Source organism: Sorex araneus, chromosome 5, assembly GCF_027595985.1.
Source record: "Sorex araneus isolate mSorAra2 chromosome 5, mSorAra2.pri, whole genome shotgun sequence".
In the NCBI taxonomy this organism is placed as follows: Eukaryota; Metazoa; Chordata; class Mammalia; order Eulipotyphla; family Soricidae; genus Sorex; species Sorex araneus.
The window spans coordinates 44321868-44341863 of NC_073306.1; the positions used below are offsets into that span (position 1 = coordinate 44321868).

Here is a 19996-nt window from a genome sequence, read left to right on the forward strand (position 1 = left end):
TTGACCAGTCCTCCAGCCCCTGATTTCCCTGGCCTTGGATATTAGTCTTCCACTAAGTAGCACTGTCACTGCACTGTCGTCCCATTGTTCATCGATTTGCTCGAGTGGGCACCAGTAACGTCTCCATTGTGAGACTTGTTGTTACTGTTTTTGGCATATCGAATACGCCACGGGTAGCTTCCCAGGCTCTGCCATGCAGGTGGGATACTCTTAGTAGCTTGCCGGGCTCTCCGAGAGGGATTAAGGAATCCAACCCAGGTTGGCTACATGCAAGGCAAACGCCCTACCCGCTATACTATTGCTCCGGGCCCCCACCATAATTTATATATTTTTAAACTTTCAGGCACTGCACTAGGTACTAGGGATATAAGGACAGTAAAAAAAATATATGTTCACATGAAGAAATTCAAATCAATCAGATGTAGAGTGTGAACCACCAAAAGGCAATCACAGGAGCTGGAGCAATAGCACAGCGGGTAGGGTGTTTGCCTTGCACATGGTCGACCCGGGTTTGATTCCCAGCATCCCATATGGTCCCCTGAGCACCGCCAGGAGTAATTCCTGAGTGCAGAGCCAGGAGAAACCCCTGTGCATTGCCGGGTATGACCCAAAAAGAAAAAAAAAAAGGCAATCACAGCATGTCTATGCTGATAATACTTCACCAGGATTTGACCTACTACTATGGAGATCAGTCAAGACTTCCTTGCCAAGAGCTGGGTATTCATAGGTCTGGTTTTAGGCTACATTCTGCCTCTAGCCCATTGAGAACAAGGCAAAGTTTCTGACTCTCTGAAACTATTTCCCCATTTATGAGAAAAGAGGTTCACAAGAACAACATCAAAGAACCCCCAAAACTTGAAAATATATACACACATCTAAGTTCATTGCAATGTTAAGCATAATAGCCAGGCTATGGAAACAACTCCAAGGTCCAACAGTTCATCCTCTCCAAGTCTTGGGTAAAGTTGTGGCATATATACACAATGGAATATTAAGCAGCCATAAAAATAAAGATGAAATAAAGGCCTGGAGAGATAGTATAAAGGGTAAAGTGTCTTGCATGTGGTGGACCCGGGTTCAATCTTCGGCATTCCATGTGATTCCCAACCACCACCATCCCCCAGCACCGCCAAGATTAATTCCAAGGTGCAGAGTCAGGAATAACCCCTGAGCACCGCCGAGTTTGGTCCAAAAACCAAAAAGAAAAAGAAAAAGAAAGACTAGAAAAAAAAAGATGGAATAAGTCAGAAGCAGGAGACAAACACTCTTACAGAAATCAAGGGCCCAGACAGTGTGGAGGAGTGGGAAGGAAGAGGCATAAGGATAATGGCTGATGGTCTTGAGCACTTTGGGAGAGGGTGGGGTACATCTAGGGGTGCTCACTCCGGCCCCGTCTTGGGCACTCTGGTGGTGGTGAAGGTGCACTTAACTTTGTACACCGAAACCATAACGGTTAACACTACTGTATCTATGTTACCTAAGACATAGATACAGTAAAACTACAGTAAAACGACAGTAAAAATAAAACAACTCAGAAGAAAAAGAGGTTCAACGTAACTGGATTACTTCCTCCCATTCTGACGGTATGGATTTTCTTCTCCAAAGCCTACAGACCCCAACCCAAAGTAACTGACAGGTGGTGTCTCGGCATTGAAGAGAAGCACTTCCGCCTTCGCCCCTAACTTCCAGGGAAGCCGCCTTCCGTTTCTCGTTGTCACGGCAACCATCTGGGCCCGCCCTGAAGGAGTCGGCCTATGAGTGACGTCAGCAATGCGACAATACCGTGCGTTCCACTTGCCAGGTTAGAACATGGCCACCGCAGCAACACCTCACGCAGGCTTCCCGCTAAATGCCCGGGCCTGACCAATTCCGGGTCCTACTCTAGAATGGAAAAGTGAGAAATAGTCTCGCCATCACCGCGACCGAGGCTTCGGGAGGCCGCCAGCCGCTCCTTAGCCACTTTGGGCCTCTTGGGCGGAGACCAGTAGCGTCACGCCTTGTGGGTCACGTGACTGTGATTGACCGTGTTGGACACTCAATCAAAAAGAGACTCGCCCCGAGATCCAACGAGAGGCGGGTTTGAGGCCAAGAAGCCCCGCCCCTGTGACGTGTGACGTCAGAGTCGCCATGGCTAGCTATCCGTACGGGCAGGTGAGTGTGTGAGGGGTCGGCGAAGCCAGACCCAGCGGTACCCCTTGGCTGGGCTTTCTCCCGGCTTTCCCCGCGCCTCCCTACACTAATCTTCGCTACAGCGACGTCTCTTAGCGAAGGGAGACAGGGTGGCCGGTCGCGCCGATCTCACGTCACGGCGGTCGCGTCGCTCCCCCTTTGACGTCGCGCCCGTGATTTGGGGACCTCGGACCCCACACACCCAGGCGTGGCTTGGGGCTTCCACCTTCCCCGAGCTCCCGCTGGGGCTCCGGACGGGATGATCACGGAGGTGGAATGTTCAGAGGACTGGTCCCGGCGACGGGGTCGGGGGTCGCGGGGAGCACCGCATCCCGGGGCTGCAGAGAGCACCGCATCCTGGGGCTGCGGGGAGCACCGCATCCCCGGTGTCCTGTCCCGCACGGTCCTCTAGTCGCGCACCTCCGGCTCACAAGTGGGAGGAGTCAGAGCAACCCGGAGGGACACGGGCTGTTGGGCCAGTGTCTCGTCCCGACTGGCCACCACCTCGCTCCCGCCACGAAGCCCTCCGCAGGGGTATCCCCTCGCGCAGGGCCTCAGAGTTGGTGATTGAGGAAGGACCCCACCGATCTAGTCTCAGCCCCTGTGCATGGCATTTTACCCCTGTGAACCAGTTCCCTTCTCTAAACTAGGGCCAGAGAGTGGGTAATAATACTCTATGGGAAAAGAGAGAAAACGTTTGGTGCCGGTAAGGTGTAACCGGTGTTAACTTGCAGCATTTTGACTTTCAGTACTTCTGGAAGGGCCGGACATAGACCCTTCTTTCTAAGAAGGGAAAAATCGAAGGCAGGCATGGCTCCTGAAGGGCCGAGATTACTCGAATTTAGGGATAAGACCCATCTAGGAAAGACTGGCAAACAAGAATCTCTGGGATATCAGAAAGAACAGGGCCTGTGCAGTCCAGACTGTAAGATGTGGCCCTTGATTGGGCCGGGATAGTATACACAGTGTTTGAACTCAGTTTCTTCAATCATGGAGGGCCAGGAGGGATGCTAACAGGGAAGATGACCCTAGTTTATTGCTCAGCAATAAACCTAAGAGGTCATAAACCTAAGTGACTCCCCCAGGATAGCAGCAAGAGGATGAGGCCAGAGCCAGCACCTTGAGCTTCCTGCTGTATACTTGGAGGTAGAAGCCAGCCAGCCTGGGTGGAGGTTAGGAGGAGCCTCAACTCCCCTTTCTTACTGAGCTTTGTGAAATGTCTGTCAGTGTTGTAACAGAGGAAGAGTCTAGTTAAAGTAAGCTGGAGAGTGGTTAGGGCACTTGTCTTGCATGCAGCTAACCTGGGTTCAGTCCCCAGCACCCCGTAGGGTCCCCAAAACTCTACTAGGAGTGATCCCTGGGCACAGAGCCAGGAGTCAGTTATGACTCCTAAAACAAAAAGTTGTGGGGGGGAACGTTTTGTTACACACAGCCGAATGAGTTTTATTGGGCATCTCGGCTGTGTTTGTATGCATTGTAAATCTGACAGATTTACAATTTAGCCACAGCGTGCTCCCTCTTTTTCACATCCAATCACAGTGCTATTGATACTGGTATTTCTGAGGAATCTTGTTTGCGGAGCCATTGCCACAGTGTACCCTGTGTTGAGTAATGCACTGCATCAGAATCGCTGGAAAGGTTGTTAGAGCCTGCTTTGGATTCCACCCCAGAGCTGTGCTGCACCCTGGGATCAATATTTTCATAAGTGGTTGGGGGTGGGGTGGGGGGGACACTTGTATGCATCTCAGAAGCAGTGCCATAAAAGAGATTAAATGTCCAGGTTCTACAGAACTAGGCTCAAATCCTGTTGCTTGAGAGTCAGGTGCACTTGGACAAGTCATCTAAGAAGGGCTCTGCACTTTTAGTGTCCTACCTGAAAAAGGGAGAACTAATCCTCATTGGGCTGAAATGGGGATGACAATGAGGCCTAGAGCAAGTGTTGCACATTACGAATCTACACTGTATAGATTACATTGTGGCATGTTGCTAATCTACACTGTGTACGGATTACACTGGTGCATTGTTGACCTACGCTCTGTGTGGGTTACGTTGTGTGGCACATTGCTAGTCTACACTGTGCAGCTGCTGCCACTGCTGTTGCCAGGCCGATGTTGCCAGCTGTGCTCAGAGCATACACTGAGTGGAACACAGAAACATGTCTGGAGAAGAAAAGCTTCCTCCTATCTTTGCTTGGCCACCTGACCAGCTTCTTGTCCAGGCTTTCTCAAAGAGGAAATGGGTTGTCTTAGAGAGGCCTTGAGTTTGATCCATAGAGCCTTTCCCTAGAAAAGGTAAAACTGAAGCTTCCAGGAGCCTAGCCCTTTTTTCTTCCCTAGACCCATCATATGCCCTGGAGGAATCCAGCCATTGTTAAGAACCTGGACTGGAGCTTAGTAAAACTCTAATACCCTTTATTCCTTTGGGGATGGGTGTGTCAGTGCTTAAGAGTGTGACCTCTGAGGTTTGAGAGAATTATCTTAAATCCCTGCTTTAACATTTGCTTGTAGAACTTTCTTTCAAAAGTCAGAGGCTCTATTTCCCTTTCTTTAAAATGGCAGTAGTAAATATTCTAAGTGGAAGAGTGATAGAGACCTGGAATCTGTGTGATAAGTATTACATGTGAGTGTAATATACCAAGACTGTACAGGAAAGGGCTGAAGAGATAGTATAATGGGTCAGACGTTTGCCTTGCATACTGATGACCCGGATTGGTTCCGGATATCCTTTATCTCCTGAGCATCGCCAGGTGTGCCCCCCCCCAAAAAAAATTTTAAAGACTGCACAGGGAAAATATATAACTCATTATGTGAGTGAAGAAGGGTAAGAAAGGGCAGGACCATAAAAAGGCAGGCTGGGGTGTGGGGGGCTTGGGGGATGGTGGGAAGGAAATGGACATCAGTGGTGGGAAATGTACTCAGGTGGAGGGATGGGTGTTGTATCATTGTATGACTGAAACTCAATCATAAATAACTTTGTAATGGTCAATCTCGCAGATATTCAATAAAAAATGTAAAAGAAAGAGGAGGAAACCTTAAAGAAGGTGGTATTTAAGTTAAAAATTGGAACCACCACCAGAAGTTAGCTGGGTGGAGAAAGGAATTGTATTCCAGTGGAGGGGTCAGTAAGAGCAGTCAGGAAGCAAACAGAGACCTTGTATTGGAGGTGTTTAAGGAGGTGGGTTTAGTTGTGAATTGGAGGAGAGGAGGAAGCAATAAAATTAAGAGGCAAGACAGCTCCTAAAGAGCCTAGGATGCCACTGGAATGTGGACGTCATCCTAGGAGCCATCAGGGTGTCATTGACCAGCGTTTTGTGCCCTATGAGGCAGAGATGAGAGGCAGGGAGACTGTTTCAGAGTCTCTGAAATGATCTATGGTAGAGGAATAGTGACATGGCAGAATGGATTTGAGAAGCATTGGGGAACTAGAATTGAGAAAACTTGTCACCTACTTTGATGTGTAATGGAGGGGAGAATAAAGAGAGGAAGTGTTCAGAATACCAGGATTTGGCTTTGGGTGTAAGGAGGTAACAGTTGCAGAGATGAGAACACAGTGGGAGGAGGAAGTTTGGAGAGAAGATCCAGGCACTTCTATCTGTGGGCTGCAGCTCGGGAGAGACGAGCTGGAGACAAAGATTTTGGAGTGTCAGCAGTGATGGTAATTGAAGTCTCGGGACAGTTCTTGGCTCACTGTTCATTGGCTGCAGGTTTCAGGCCTTAAATATTTTAGGAGGCTCTTCTGGTGAACACCCAAACCACTCCTGTCTTCTGTGTGATTGTTTAACCCAGTGTTTCTCAACCTTTTTCCAACCATGTGCCCCTTCTGACCGTGTTTCCTTCTTTTCGCCTACCAGTCCTACCGGTTGGCTCCCTCATCTCATCCTGTGGTCCTCCAATGATGAAACTTTCACACGTGGACTCCTCAGAATATCCTAGGGACCCACAGGGGCCCAGGGTTGAGAAATGCCAGTTTAACCTCTTAGAGTGGGCTCTAGTGAGCACTTGAAGGGGTTTTTCCGAAGCACAGGCTTATCTTGGTGTTGCAAGCACCCTCTCCCATTAAGACTTAACCTAGGCCGGGGCTGGAGTGATAGCACAGCAGGTAGGGCTTTTGTGTTACGTGCAGCCAACCCGGGTTCGATTTCCAGCATCCCAAATGGTCCTCCAGGCATGTCAGGAGTAATTCCTGAGTGTATGAGCTAGGAGTAACCCCTGTGCAATGCCAGGTGTGACCCAAAAAGCAAAACAAAAACAAACAAACAAGACTTGCCCTGGGCCGACTTTGATGCCTTCCAGCATTACAGACACCTTAGGGACATTTGCATGAACTCCCAGGACTGAGAAGGGAAAGGTGGCACTTTCTGAGAATACTGTTCAGGAGGGGCTGAACTCTGCCACTTACAGGAAGCAGGATCCAGACGCTGCCGCAGAGCGGTACTGAGAGGTTGAACTAGAGGACCTTTGGAGTCTTGCCCAGTGGTGTTTCTTGAGGTTTGGGCATAGAGGAAAAGTGTTTTTTCTGAGTAGCTCTTATTTCTGGGCATGAAACTCTTTGAGAGAACACTTAGTCCAAACCTCCCTTCTGTATTGTATTTGACAGTATATTTTAGACAGCATATGGTGGGCAGCCACTAGTGGGGGGGCACAGAAGTTGGGAGTGGAGTACACTCAGGCAGATCTTGCATTCATTATTGGGGCAGGAGGCTCACCCGGGGGTGCTCCAGGGTATTTTCCAAGCTCTGTACTCAGGGATCACTCCTGGCAGTATCTGGGGGACCTACGAAGTGCCAGGATAGAACTGAGCGTCCTTAATCCCTGTACTGTCTTTCACCCCTGAGACCTTGTTTTCAATTCCGGCTCAACGTTCTAGATGGGTCATCACATGCACCTACATTGTACTTCCATAGTGTTTACTGTAAAATGGGGATAATAGTCTCTCTCTTTTTTTTTTTTTGTTTTTGGGTCACACCCGGCGATGCACAGGGGTTATTCCTGGCTCATGCACTCAGGAATTACTCCTGGCGGTGCTCAGGGGACCATATGGGATGCTGGGATTTGAACCCGGGTCGGCCGCGTGCAAGGCAAATGCCCTACCCACTGTGCTATTGCTCCAGCCCCGATAATAGTCTCTTGAACCGGAAACATCTAGCAGAGATTATGCACTATATATGAACGGCCCCCTCCTCTGCTCCAGTTTATCAAATGTACTTTGTTGTGACTAGTAAAGACCGTGGTTGCTAGACTCCTGACTCAGTTCTGTGTCATCATGCATGAAAACTCAAAAGTGTTGGCAGCATGGAGTAGTATAAATGACTGTAGAAAATGGCTGGAGTTTTCATTTCTGTTTCAGATCTTTAAAAACTCAGCCTTCCTGAAACCATCTTTCCCAGACATCCACTCCGGCCTAGATTCTGCCTCAGTTCTAAGCTCCAGTACCTTCGCTTGTGCAAGTTAGAAACCTGAGTCATCCTAAGCCCTTTCCTTTCCTCGCCCCTCCTCTGTCTCTGCCCTAATCTAATTAGTCTCCAAGTCATGTCTGGTCTATCTCTGAAATAGCTTCCGAATCCAACCTGTTCTCTCCAAGTCTGCTGTCTGGCCCAGCCCTGCCTGCCCGGCACCTGGGCTGCTGTCTCCCCTCAGCTTATGCTTTACCCACCACCAGTCAGTTCTCGGCACAAGGCTCTGATCACATCCTTCCCCTATTGGAAACTCTTCTATGGCTCTCTGTTTTCTCCGGCATAAAGCCCATACTGTAGAGTGGTGATCATTTGTTCAGATATTTATGGAGGGTTGCAGGTGCCAGGCACTGTGCTAGACCCGGGCTACCATGATGAATGGAGCCCAGTGTCTGCCCTGGGGAGCTCACTGTTGGGATGGGAGAGGACAGTGAGAAACTGTTGGGAGACCCAGCAGCCAGTAAGTGCAGCAGGCGAGGTGTTTGGGCTGGGGGTACAGGAACCTGCCTTGGGGGTACTTGCCCCTGCCCCTGCCCCTGCTTTCTAGTCCATCTCCTACCCACTCCCTTCCAGCTCATAGGTCTGCACCTCTGTCTGTCTTTCTGTTTGGGATTCCTTTTCCTTGGGAAATGCCTGTGCATCCTTCCAGGTCAGTGCCTTTATTACTCATACCACTTCCAGGAAGCCTTTTTCGATTGACTTCACTCTTTTGTTAAATTGATAGTTCCTCTTTAAACATTTTTTCTTTTTTATAAATCATTTTTAATCAAACAGAACAAATTCCTCTGCTCAGGCCTCCTCCGTGGCAGGACAGTACATTTTTATGATGGCATCAATCAGATTCTGTTGTCATTTTCTTTGGGCTCCCAAGAGCAGACCCTCCGGAGCCTGTGCTCCCGGGGCCAGCAGGGAGCCTCACAGTGTGGTGGCTGGCATGAAGCTTTGTTTCTTTACATGAAAATTGGCATGACACCTTTTTTTTAGCCTCTTAGAGGAATGTTGACAGGATTCCTCCCATTGCATGTGTTTCTGCGAAAGTACTTTGTAGCCTTACACCTGAGACCGTTGGTGCAGCCTGAAAGGAAAAGTTCAGCTGCTGCCAGGCTGCCCAGCCTAGCAGTGCCCTGGAAGGTGATAGTCCCGAGGACCGGAGAGAGACCTGAGTATCTTCTGGGGCCGGGCTGTGCCCCACGGCCTGGGCTGATTGGTACCCACACTGTGTTGTGGGTGGCCTAGACTGCACAGTCCCAGTCCCTGATCCTGCTCCTGTCCTTCCTTCCCCAGATTCCCGTGTCCTGTTGCTTAAGGAAGAGCACTGTCGCAGGAAGCATGCATGTCTGGGATGGATGGGATGGAGGGAGGATGGGATGGAGGAAGGAGTCCAGCTCTACCTCTGGCTCCCCTTGTGTCAAGCAAGTCCCCTCCTCTCTGCTTTGTTTCCCCACCCATGATTGGAAGGTGGGGGCGGGAGGGCTGGTTTCCCGGGCGCCTCATCCCATCATACCATCCAGCTCCCTCGGGAGTCTCGTTCTCTCCACCCAGCTCCTCGGCTGTTCTCATGAAAACCACTCCATTTTGCCCATTTTCTCTTGGCAGTCCCATGGGTTTATGTGTCCATTTTAAACCCAGTTTCCTTCTGCTACTCCTGTTGGATGTTAACAGTGGTTTTGTGTTTCTTCAAGCTCCTTCAAATCTCAGGAAAGCGCCCTCCTCTTCCTGAGCTGGCCCAGGGCTCTGCTGACAATAATACAACTGCAGTGGCAGCTCTGGGGTACTGTCGATTTGCTTTACGCCGGGCATTGTTGTTCAGATCTTTGTTCTTTTGAGTCCTCTGAGGGAACTACAGAGCTCCTGAGAATCTACAAGGAAATGGCCAGGGTCGTGTTTCAGTGATAGAGCACCTGCCCCTGGCTTGAACCCTAGCACTGCAAAAAAAGAAAACATCCTAGCAAGGGAGGCTCAGGGTGTGGCCCAGTGCTGGGATACCAACCCTGCGTGCATGAGGCCTTGGACCCGTCCCCGGCATGGCACCTCCGAAACGAAGCAGAGTCTAGCATGGGAGAGGGGCCTGCCTGCTTGGCTCCACGGCGCCCGCCCACCTCACTCCGACTGGAGTAATTCTCACAGCAGAGCCATGTTTGGTTGTGGGTTTGTCTTTTTTTTTTTTTTTTCGTTTTTATCAAAAGTTTCTTTAGCTAAAAATAAAGCTAGCAGAATTTGCCTACATGTATCTCTTGTAATCTACAGAACAATCTTTTGAGGAAGGGATTATTATAGTTTACTTGTGAGGAAACAGGCTTAGAAAGATTAAGCCACTGGCCCAGGGACATAAACTCAGCTGGAGAGAGCAGAGTTTTGCGGTGCGATTTCTCTGTGCCTTGACATCCGTGTTGGAACACCCACGATGCCGAGCAGGAAAGGGGACGGGCTTGCAGAGCAAGTACACCACCTGCTGTGCTTTTCCTCTGGCCCCAAGAACAAAGACAGTTGAGATAGCTCAGAGGGTAAGTCATCAGTCCCACGAGTAAGTCGAAGAACATGAACTTGGTCTTTCTGTCTCTTCACCATTTCCTCTCCGGCCTTACAAATAGGGTCCTTAGGCACTTGTTTTGCACAGGTTTGATCCCTGGCACGTCGTACAGCCCCCTGAGCCCCACCGGGAGTGATCCCTGAGCACTGCAAAATGTGGCCCAAATAAATTGGTACACAAAAATAGAGTTCTGCTTCTCTTGGCAAAACTCACAACTCTCACAGAGCTGTGAGAGTGGGGAAATACCATCACATCATAGGCTAGAGCAGCATTTCCCAGCCAGAGACCATACCCCCACCCCAGGCCACATCCCCCAGGACGTTCCAACAGGGCCACAGGTGAAAATCATGTGTATGGGGGCTAGGGGGTGGCATGGCACGGGACTAGGGGGCCAGAACAAGGGGACCACGGAAGTGAACAAGGTCGGAAGGGGGCCAGGGTCTGGACGAGGTGGAGAAGCACCGAGCTAGGGTAGCTAGGGTAGACGTGCTATGGAGACAGCACCTGGGACTGGGGGCCACGGGTGTTGTCAGGACCACATTTGGGCCACAAATAGAGGTACCACAGGGCGAGGGTTTGGAGTCTTCTTTGAGTGATCTGCCTTTTCGGTACTAAGCATCAGCCGTGCTGGTGGCTGGGGTGAAGTGGGAAAGCAGTTGTGATGCCAGTCCCGGGAGTCCCCGGGTGCAGGGGAGGGTACGGGAGGGCAGGGTTCCAGCCTGCCTCTGCAGGCCATGTGGTTTGACCTGGGCTAAGTTGTGTCTCCTCTAGAAACCTGACTCAGGTTTTCTATCCACGCAGTCGCAGCCTCCGCCCGGCCTCCGGGAGGGGTAGAGTGGCAGTGCCCAGCGCGCCACGCCATTGCCAGCGTCTACCCGTCATTCTGAATGATGTCTTGCTCTTCTTGCAGGGCTGCCCCGGTGCTGGTGCTCCAGGACAAGCGCCTGGAGCCCCTCCAGGTGGCTACTACCCTGGCACCCCCCATGGCGGAGGGCAGTACGGCAGTGGGGTGCCCCCTGGTGGCAGTTATGGAGGAGGTCCTGCCCCAGGAGGGCCTTACGGACCACCCACCGGTGGAGGACCCTATGGACACCCCAACGCGGGAGGACTCCCCTCTGGAACTCCAGGAGGTCCTTACGGTGGTGCGGCCCCAGGAGGTCCCTATGGACAGCCCCCTCCGAATTCCTACGGAGCACAGCATCCTGGGCCTTACGGACAGGGCCCTCCTCCAGGTAAGCAGGGGGCGGGCGCCAGGCCTCTGCTTTGGTTTGCAGTGATCAGGGGCCCCAGCTGGCCCTCCCTGTGGCTCTTTGCAGACAGCCTGCCCCCTGGCCCCTGCATCCTGTACTCACTCAGCTCGCATCAGCAGAAAGAAAGGCCATCGGCTTAGCTGTGGCAGCCACACTCTCAGGTCCCTTTGGCTGCTTATTGTGAAGATTTATCTCTCTGCTTGCTCACTCTTGCTTTTGCTCGCGTGTCAGCAGCTGGGAGTTTGGTGGTGTTCTGTGTGACTTTTCTTTCTGGGATCCGGCTGGAGAAGCAGCCCCTCCCAGGGCACTGCTCTTCCCCCATCCACACATTGTGTCCACAGAAACTGCTAGTCAGATGGCAAAGGCCGCACCTCTTTGGAGAGGCTTTGGAGGACCACCATGCAGTGAAGGGGATGGGCAGCGGGGCGAGGGCGAGGGAGAAGGTGGAGTAGCAAATAGCTGGAGGCAGTAGCTGTCTGTTACTGGGTGAACTCTGTCTGAGAAAACGGCCCGCTCTGTGTGTGGAAGTGTGTATGCTCATTGCAAGTTTCACCTTTTGTGGTCAGACTGCCTTCAACCTGACCAGATGACTCACCTCTGTAAGCTTCAGTGCCCACGTTTACAAACTGGGAGGCTGTTGTTACCTCTCAGAATTGTTACTAAGGGGTTCCCTGGAGAGTTGGTACAGTGGGTTGCATGTGGTCAACCTGGGTTCGATCCTGGTCCCCCTATATGGTCCCCCCAACCCCCACCAGGACTGATTACTGAGCACAGAACCAGGAGTAAGCCTTGAGCATCAAGCCAGGTGTAAGCCCAGAGTACCGCCAGGTGTGGACCCCAAACCCAAACTGAACACTGTTGTTAAGGGTTTGATGAAATGGTGCAGGTAAATGCTGGGTGTGACGTCTGCCCTGTGGCGTGTGGGCAGGGCTCTCAAGGACGAGATTCTTGAGATGACTCATCTGGTGCATTCTCCTGAACCTGCTGTCCACCTTTGATGTCACAGCAGATGTGATAAGAGCCTTAGAGCAGACAGATGTGAGGTAGGTGGCAAGAGGGCTGGAGCAGAGGGAATGCAGGTGAGGAGCTGGACCCAGTGGGGGGGACAAGGAGAGGCTTCAGGCTCCGTGGAGGTTTCTGAGCCCTTAGAGGTGTCGGGGAAGGTGAGTGCCAGTCCTGCTTCCTCCCACACTCCGAAACCTTGCAGGGAAGAGCAAGTTGGCAGCCCCGACGCCTCTGCAGATGCCCTGCCCGGCGGGTGGCTGTGCGGAGCTGCTCACACTCTGGCCTGAACGGCCACTGCTGCAGTTCCCCCGGCAGAGCCCGCCACTCGCGGCCTTGACTTTGGCTCAGCAGCGTCATGGTGGATGTCCTCATCGTTTGACAGTCTTGGCCCAGAGCCTGCCTGGCTGTGCAGTCGCCCAGAGCCCACCTCAGCCCCCGCCCCACTGTCCACAGTGAAGGTCCCAAGGGTTCCCGGGCCAGGGACTGGAGCACATGCCTGGCCTCTGCCCAACCCCAGGTTCAGTTCATGGCACTGCATATCCCCCAAGTGTAGCCACTGTGGTCCTGAGCACTGACCATCAGGCTTATATAGCAGGGCCTCTGTCACTGCTCCTGGACTCCCCTGGGCACAGCGTGGGAGGCCACCCACACCTCCCCCCAAAAAAGGGGGCTTCCTAAAGACCCTCTACCTAGGGGCCCAAAAGGCTTTTCTAACTTCGTCTTTCTCCTCACTCCTTGCTCCTCTTTTTTTTTTTTTTTAAACTTTTTGGGTCATACCTGGTGATGCACAGGGGTTTCTCCTGGCTTTGCACTTAGGAATTACTCCTGGTGGTGCCCAGGGGACCATGTGGGATGCTGGGAATTGAACCAGGGTCGGCCATGTGCAAGGCAAACGTCCTACCCGATGTGCTATCGCTCCAGCCCCTCTCCTCACTCCTCTTGGGGTTCCCTTGGGTTACTGAACACACTCTGCCTTTGCCCTTGCTTTAAATTCCTCATCTCGATTCCTTATCATCCTTGCAGACCCCAGTCAGTTATGTCTGCCCTTTGAAAGCTTAAGTCCCTTGCCCTGCACAGCACCTCACATGGTCCGCTAAGCACTGTTCAGAGTGGTCTCTGAGCACAGGATCAGGAGTATGCCCTGAGCACTTCTATGGCCCCCAAACCAAAAATAAATGTGCCTGCCTTTGGAAAAATGTGACTCCGCACCCCTAGTCCTTTGCTAGAACTTTATCTTCCTGCTATCTCATTATCTCATCATGATAATCTTGATCTGTTTTAGAAATGGAGGAACCAGTATTCAGAAAATTACCTAAGTCACACAAGCTAGTAAGGACCAGAGCCAGGATTTGAATCCAAATTCTGCTGTTTGCTTCCAGAGCTGGAGATTTTCTGTGCAAACTGCACAGACCACATGTTACAGAAATTCCCTCCAGGGCCCTGGGTCTTCTTCCTCTGGAGACACAGCTGCTGTTTAGGACGGGAGTGAGGCCTGCCTGGTTTTCCATGTGGGAGCTCAGCTGTGTCCCTCTTCAGGCCAGACTATTTTCTCTGTGCCTTTGTGATGGAATGGGGTTTCCATGCCTCCACTACTGAGGGTGGTCTCTTGATACCCTATGAAGGAGCTTTGTGTGGCCAGTTAACTTGGTTGGTTTAGCAGTGCTATAGCTCTGGCCTTTCCCAAGAGAAACCTGTGTGTCTCTGCCTTCATCTGCCATTCAAGTAAATGATGCTGTTTCTGATAAACACACAGAGCTTTCCCCCTTACACACACACACACTGCTTATATACTCCTGACAGACCCATTAACTATTTGAACCATGACAACAGCATGAATAATCAGCAGTTGTTATAGTAATTAGATTGTGCCAGGTGCTGACTTAAGGGTTTTCATACATTTTGTTATCTTCACAATGCCCTTATGAAATTGACGCTGTTGTGTTTTCATTGTGCAGGTAAGAAAAATGGGATGCAAAGAAGTAAATAATTAATTTGGGTGATACTTGGTGGTGTTCAGGATCTGCTCCCAGTTCTGTGCTCAGCAGTGGTTCCCCTTGTGCTCAGGACATTGGGGCTTAAAACCAGGCCTGCTGCCTGCAAAGCATACACTCAGGCTTGAGAGCTATCTCTGGAGAATTCACAAAGCAAAGCTGCAAAAGGAGGACCTGGCACTTGAATCATGAAACCAGTGCAAGGGTTAGATAGATGAGAATCTGAGCACCTTCCCTTCCTGCCTTGGCTCTGGGTGAAGCCCAGGGGGATCAGAGATTAACCATCAGACTAGACTCACAGGTAGCTCCCAGGTTTCACCTGGGAAGGGACAAAAACCATGAGGGGCCAGAGAGGTAGTACAGAGATAGGAAACTTGCCTTGCATGTGGTTGACCCAGGTTCAACCCCCAGCCCCCAATATGGTCCCCTGAGCCCATCAGGAGTGATCCCGGAGTGCAGAGCCAGGAGTAAGCTCTGAGCACTGCTGGGCATAGTGCAAAACAACTAAGAAAGAAAAGAAATGAGTCCTGCGGAGGGCTGTTGAGAGGTGGAGTATGGAGGAGAGAGGAAGGAGGCCTTCCAGGGATGGGAGAAGAGGTAAGGCTTTATGGCAGGAAGAGCTTTTTATTTGGGTCTTGAAAGTTGAACAGAGTGTAGATATAAATTGATGAAGGAAAAAGGGGTATGAGGCAGAGAGGACAGAGTGACTAAAGTCAGGGGTGGGGCGTGGGGGAGTGTGCGGGGGCGGGTAAGAGCAACTCTAATCCTTCATTGCAGCGGAAACAGAGACTTGAGGGAGGCCATGAGGAGACAGACTGGGAGGCAGAACGGAAAGGTAGACCACACTCGGGAGAACCTGGAATGCAGTTGGGTGTTTTGTTTGGTTGGCTGGTTGGTTTGGGGGCCACGTGCAGCTGCGTTTGGAGCTCACTCCTGCCTCTGCACTCAGGGGTGGGACTTGGGAAACCAGGTGGGGTGGCGAGGGTCAAACCCCGGCCAGTGTGTACAAGGCAAACACCCTCTTTTACTGTAATTTCCAACCCCTAGAATGCAGTTTTAAGGATGCTTTACTTTATCTTTTTGTTTGTTCATTATGGGACCATACCCAGTGGTGCGCAGGGCTTATTCCTGCCTTCATACTCAGGGATCATGTTGGGCAGTGCTCAGGAGACCATATGGAGTTCCAAGATCAGGAATCGATTAGTTTTATTTTGTCGGCAGTGCCGTGCCTTTGAAAAGTTTTGAGTTGAGAGGGAGGGGAGGGAGATGGTACATTGGTGATGAGTATGGTGATGGAATTATGTTCATAAGAAACCATTATTTATAGTAATTGTAAGCCAAATGAAAAAAAAATTAAGAAGTAGTTTTGAGTTGGGGTTTGAGGGAAATTGGTGAGATTAGAATTAAATTTTACCAAGACTAGAAACATGTGAAGGGTGTTAGAAATTAGTTGTCAGGAGAGCACAGTTCGGCTGTTGGGTATGTCTGCACAGGGCAGGTGCAGAACAGGCAGAAGGGAGATTCCTATGCGTGAAGAGGCCAGAATCAGGCAGCACCTTGGACTTGGGCTGAGGAGATATCAAAGGCCTGCGCAGGGCCGGTTTGCAGATGAGACCTGCACGGATGCAGGAGGTGATAGAGGGGACAGGGCTGGTGCACTCAGTGGCCCTGAACTCTGGTGACTCCTGAGATCAATTGTCAGCTCTCCACTGCCAGGGAATTCAAATGGGGCCAACTTGGTCCCCGGCCCAGAACCTTCTGCTGTGCTTCCAAATGTGTGGCTCAAGGCTCTGCTTGTTAAATGATCAGTAGGCATTTGGGGGCTGTCATTCTCTGGGAAGGAGATAACCCCTTTTCGGAGAACTCTTAATGTACTAGGCAGTCCCTGCTTCTTAGAAATTTAACTTCAAATAAAGTGACTGGAGAGCACTTTAGGAAAAGGCCTTTCAGGATTCACCGATACGGGAGACGACAGATTTGGGAGACTACACCAAAGGCCGGTCCTCTTCTGCCAAGCAAGGGTGTTGCGCTGATGGCACGTGGGGCCGGGTACCTCTGCACGGCTTGGTGGCTAGGCAGGCAGCATTTTGCAGATGAGCTGGACACCTATCTCCCTGTCCCCGTTTGCACCCCTCCCTGCAGGTGGCACCCCTCCCAATGTGGATCCTGAGGTCTACTCCTGGTTCCAGTCAGTGGATGCCGATCACAGTGGCTACATCTCCATCAAGGAGCTGAAGCAAGCTCTGGTCAATGGCAACTGGTCCTCGTTCAATGATGAGACATGTCTCATGATGATAAGTAAGTCCTCGCCCTTCCCCATGGGCATTGCTGGGGCAGGTGTCCCGATACCTGACTGTTGGCAGGAGACAGCCATTCTAAGGAGAAGTCTTTTGGCCCGGGAGGATGTCAGGCAGGAATCTGGATTGGAGTGAGATCCCCTAGACTGAGTGTTCTTTACCTGTAGATATTTTCCCTCAAGTTCTAGACCTGCAGAGTTACAGGCTAATTTGTGTTCCCACTTCTTGGAGTGGGGCTCCCTGCCCCGGGAGGGTGATGAAGCCGTTAAAGCAAAGGCAGTTCTGGCAGGAGCTACACCAGGGTTGGCCCTTGAGGGCTGGCAAGCATGCTAGGAGCTGTGTTTCGGTGAAGGCTACGGGCCTCTGGCCTGTGGCTCTGGAGAAGGGCTGCGTCAGTGGGAGCTCTGACCCTTGGCTCTCAGTCCTGACACCTGCCTTCTCCACCTTTTCCTTTGCCCCCAAGACATGTTTGACCAGACCAAGTCGGGCCGCATTGACGTCTACGGTTTCTCCGCCCTGTGGAAGTTCCTCCAGCAGTGGAAGACTCTCTTCCAGCAGTATGACCGGGACCGCTCGGGCTCCATCAGCCACATGGAGCTGCAACAAGGTGAGGCTGCGCATCTGCCTCTCCTCCCGAAGAGCGCAGGGGGTGGCCTCTCCCTCGGCCTAGCTGCCCCAGATGCCGCCGTTCTACCCAAGGCCGTGCCCAGCAAGACCCACTCCCACCCCTCCACCTGACTGGGGTTGGAGCCAAGATCCAGGTCAAGGCCACACCTGACGCCTAGCTCAGGGCTGGCCTCCCTGCTTGGGGACCTGGCAGTGTGGGCTACAGGCCAGCTGGCAGGGTGCCCTCAGGAGCATGCTTGGAGCTGGCGTACCGGCGACCAGGATATGTGGCTCGGGTGACTCTTCTCCCCGGGCTTCTGGCGTGTAACAGGGAAGGGGCCCTGGCTAGAGTCTCAGAAAGATGATGGGAAGCAGCTCTCTTACCAATTCCCAGACCTAGAACATTCCAGGAGGAGCAGCAGGTGTGATGGCCTGAGGCACAACCCAGGCCTGGTTCTGACTCTAGAGGATGGGCGGCTGGCGGGCTGCTGAGGCTCTTTACCTCACAGGGAGCGTTGACGGCTGGGAGTGGGGAGAGAGGGCTCCCCAGAGGACCCAGCCCTTGGTCCAGCCGTGTGTCAGACTGAGGGGAGCTTGCAGGCACAGTCTGTGGCCTGCTGGGAGGAGGAACATGTGCACAATCTCCTGCGCTCGCCATGCTCTGTCGTAGAGATAAGTGAGGGTAATATTAATGTCATAAAACAAGAATGGACAGTGTTTGCTTCTGCGCCAGGCCCTTGGATAAGCTCTTAACAGCTGGCAGCATTTATTCTCATGTGATCAATATCGTTTCACTGAGCACCACCCTTAAATGAGGCTCCCATTCAGAGACAGGAAACAGTCTTTGTAGCATTAAATTGCCCAAGGGCCCCATGGAACTTCGAGAGCTGAGATTTTAGCCTGAGCCTTCAGACAGGTGGAGAGGAAGGAAGGCAGGGAAGATGCCTCCCAGAAGGGACAGGGTCACCTGGGACTGTGACCGTGGACCTGCCAGGCAGCCTTGCCTGGGGAGATGGGAGCAGGGTGTGTTTCCACCCGGCACAGATTGTGTTCCAAGCACTTCCTGTGGTCGCCCCCTTTGAGTCTTATTAGAGCCTCTAAGTAAGTGTTAGCCCCATCTCAGAAACAGTGCAGCAGGGAAGAGCAAGGCTGTTACTCACATCAGCTCCATCTCAGGCCTTCGTACCTCTACACTGCCCCTCACCTCTGCCGTGCCCTGGACAGCCCGCCTGGGTGGACCTGGGGCTGAGGCTTCCTTCCATGCTGCTGTTGCAGATGGGTCAGATGCTGTGTGGATTGGGGTCAAACTGGAACCACCATCGGAGTGAAGAGGAAGAAAGTGGGCTGGGGTCTTTCTGCTCGGGGGAGCATACAGAGGGCGCCCCTATTGGGCCCCTGCCACCTGGGTGACCCCTGACATCTGTGTGCTTTCTGTTCATGTCCTCCCTCAAGGTCCCTGGAGCTCTGCTCTGTGGAGTAGGTGTCGGGGGTGCTCACATGGGGCTTGTCCTGTGTACCTTTTCTCTCCAGCTTTGTCCCAAATGGGCTACAACCTGAGTCCCCAGTTCACCCAGCTCCTGGTCTCCCGCTACTGCCCGCGCTCTGCCAATCCTGCCATGCAGCTCGACCGCTTTATCCAGGTGTGCACCCAGCTGAAGTTGCTGACTGAGGCCTTCCGGGAGAAGGACACAGCCGTCCAGGGCAACGTCCGGCTCAGCTTCGAGGACTTTGTCACCATGACCGCGTCTCGGATGCTCTGAACCAGCCCCCCATGGAGAACGAAGTGCCCAGGGCCTCTCCTGGTGCCACCTCCCTTCTCCTCCTTCCCCGACAGAAAAAGATTCTCCCTTGCCCAGTGCCCGCTGTTCCCAGAGAGGCTGGCAGCCCTGCACGGGCCTGGACTGCAGCCACCTGGGAAGGGCTGGCTGCAGACTGGACGTTGGTGTCTTTACAGCCTGGAGCATGTCTTCGGCACTAGGAAGAGCAGGTGCCAGCTGGGGCGGTGGGTCCCTCTGACTAGACCCAGCTTCTAGCCACCTACTGGGCCCTGAGACCAGTGGTGACTGTCCATCTTTCCCACGAGTACTTGTATCCCCTCGCCCCTGCTGCCCATCACGGGGACTCTCCCGTGGGTTTCTCCAAAGGAGAATCTGACCTCGTGCCAGGGAGCTTGTCCATGGCACCTGGGCCGTGGGTTGCCCCTTCCATCCCCCATCTGGGTGTTTTGTCTTCTAGCTGCCCGGGGCTCCTCGGCTCAGGGAGTCTGAACCATCTGCTCTGCTCTCTGGGCATCTCTGCTCTGACCCTCTGCAGGTTGCACCCTTCACTTTCAGCCATTCTTTGCTTGGCTTCTGTCCCCAAGGGAGAGTTGTCACCTCTGACTGCCAAGGCTTTTGTTTTTTTAATTTGCATTTTGTTTCTGGGGCCAAAAGTTCAATAAAACTGTAAGCGTCAATAAATGGATGAAACTCCAGAGTGGCACGTGTCTGCTTACCTCCCCAGCTCCCACTTCACGCGCTCATCTGTTTAGTCTGTCAGCCAGTCTGCCAGTGCACCCCTGTACCACGCCATGCAGCAGTCAGCAGCTCTGGGCACAGGGGCCATTTGGACTGCTTTTATTTTCCAGGATGAAGTGGAAATGTGGGCCCCACATGGTCAGTATTGACTGGACCTGGGGAGCAGCATAAGGACCTCAC

At 52.3% G+C, this 19996-nt stretch overlaps 1 protein-coding gene across 1 annotated transcript; it reads left to right on the forward strand.

Moving 5' to 3' along the window:
* The first annotated feature begins 1844 nt into the window (after window positions 1-1844).
* PEF1 (penta-EF-hand domain containing 1) lies at window positions 1845-19773 on the forward strand. The gene is made up of 5 exons (XM_055140702.1): window positions 1845-2151; window positions 11062-11383; window positions 16540-16695; window positions 17158-17301; window positions 18831-19773. Exons 1-5 carry the CDS (start codon window positions 2128-2130, stop codon window positions 19058-19060), a joined length of 876 nt encoding a protein of 291 aa, XP_054996677.1. The 5' UTR covers window positions 1845-2127; the 3' UTR covers window positions 19061-19773.
* Window positions 19774-19996: the final 223 nt, after the last annotated feature.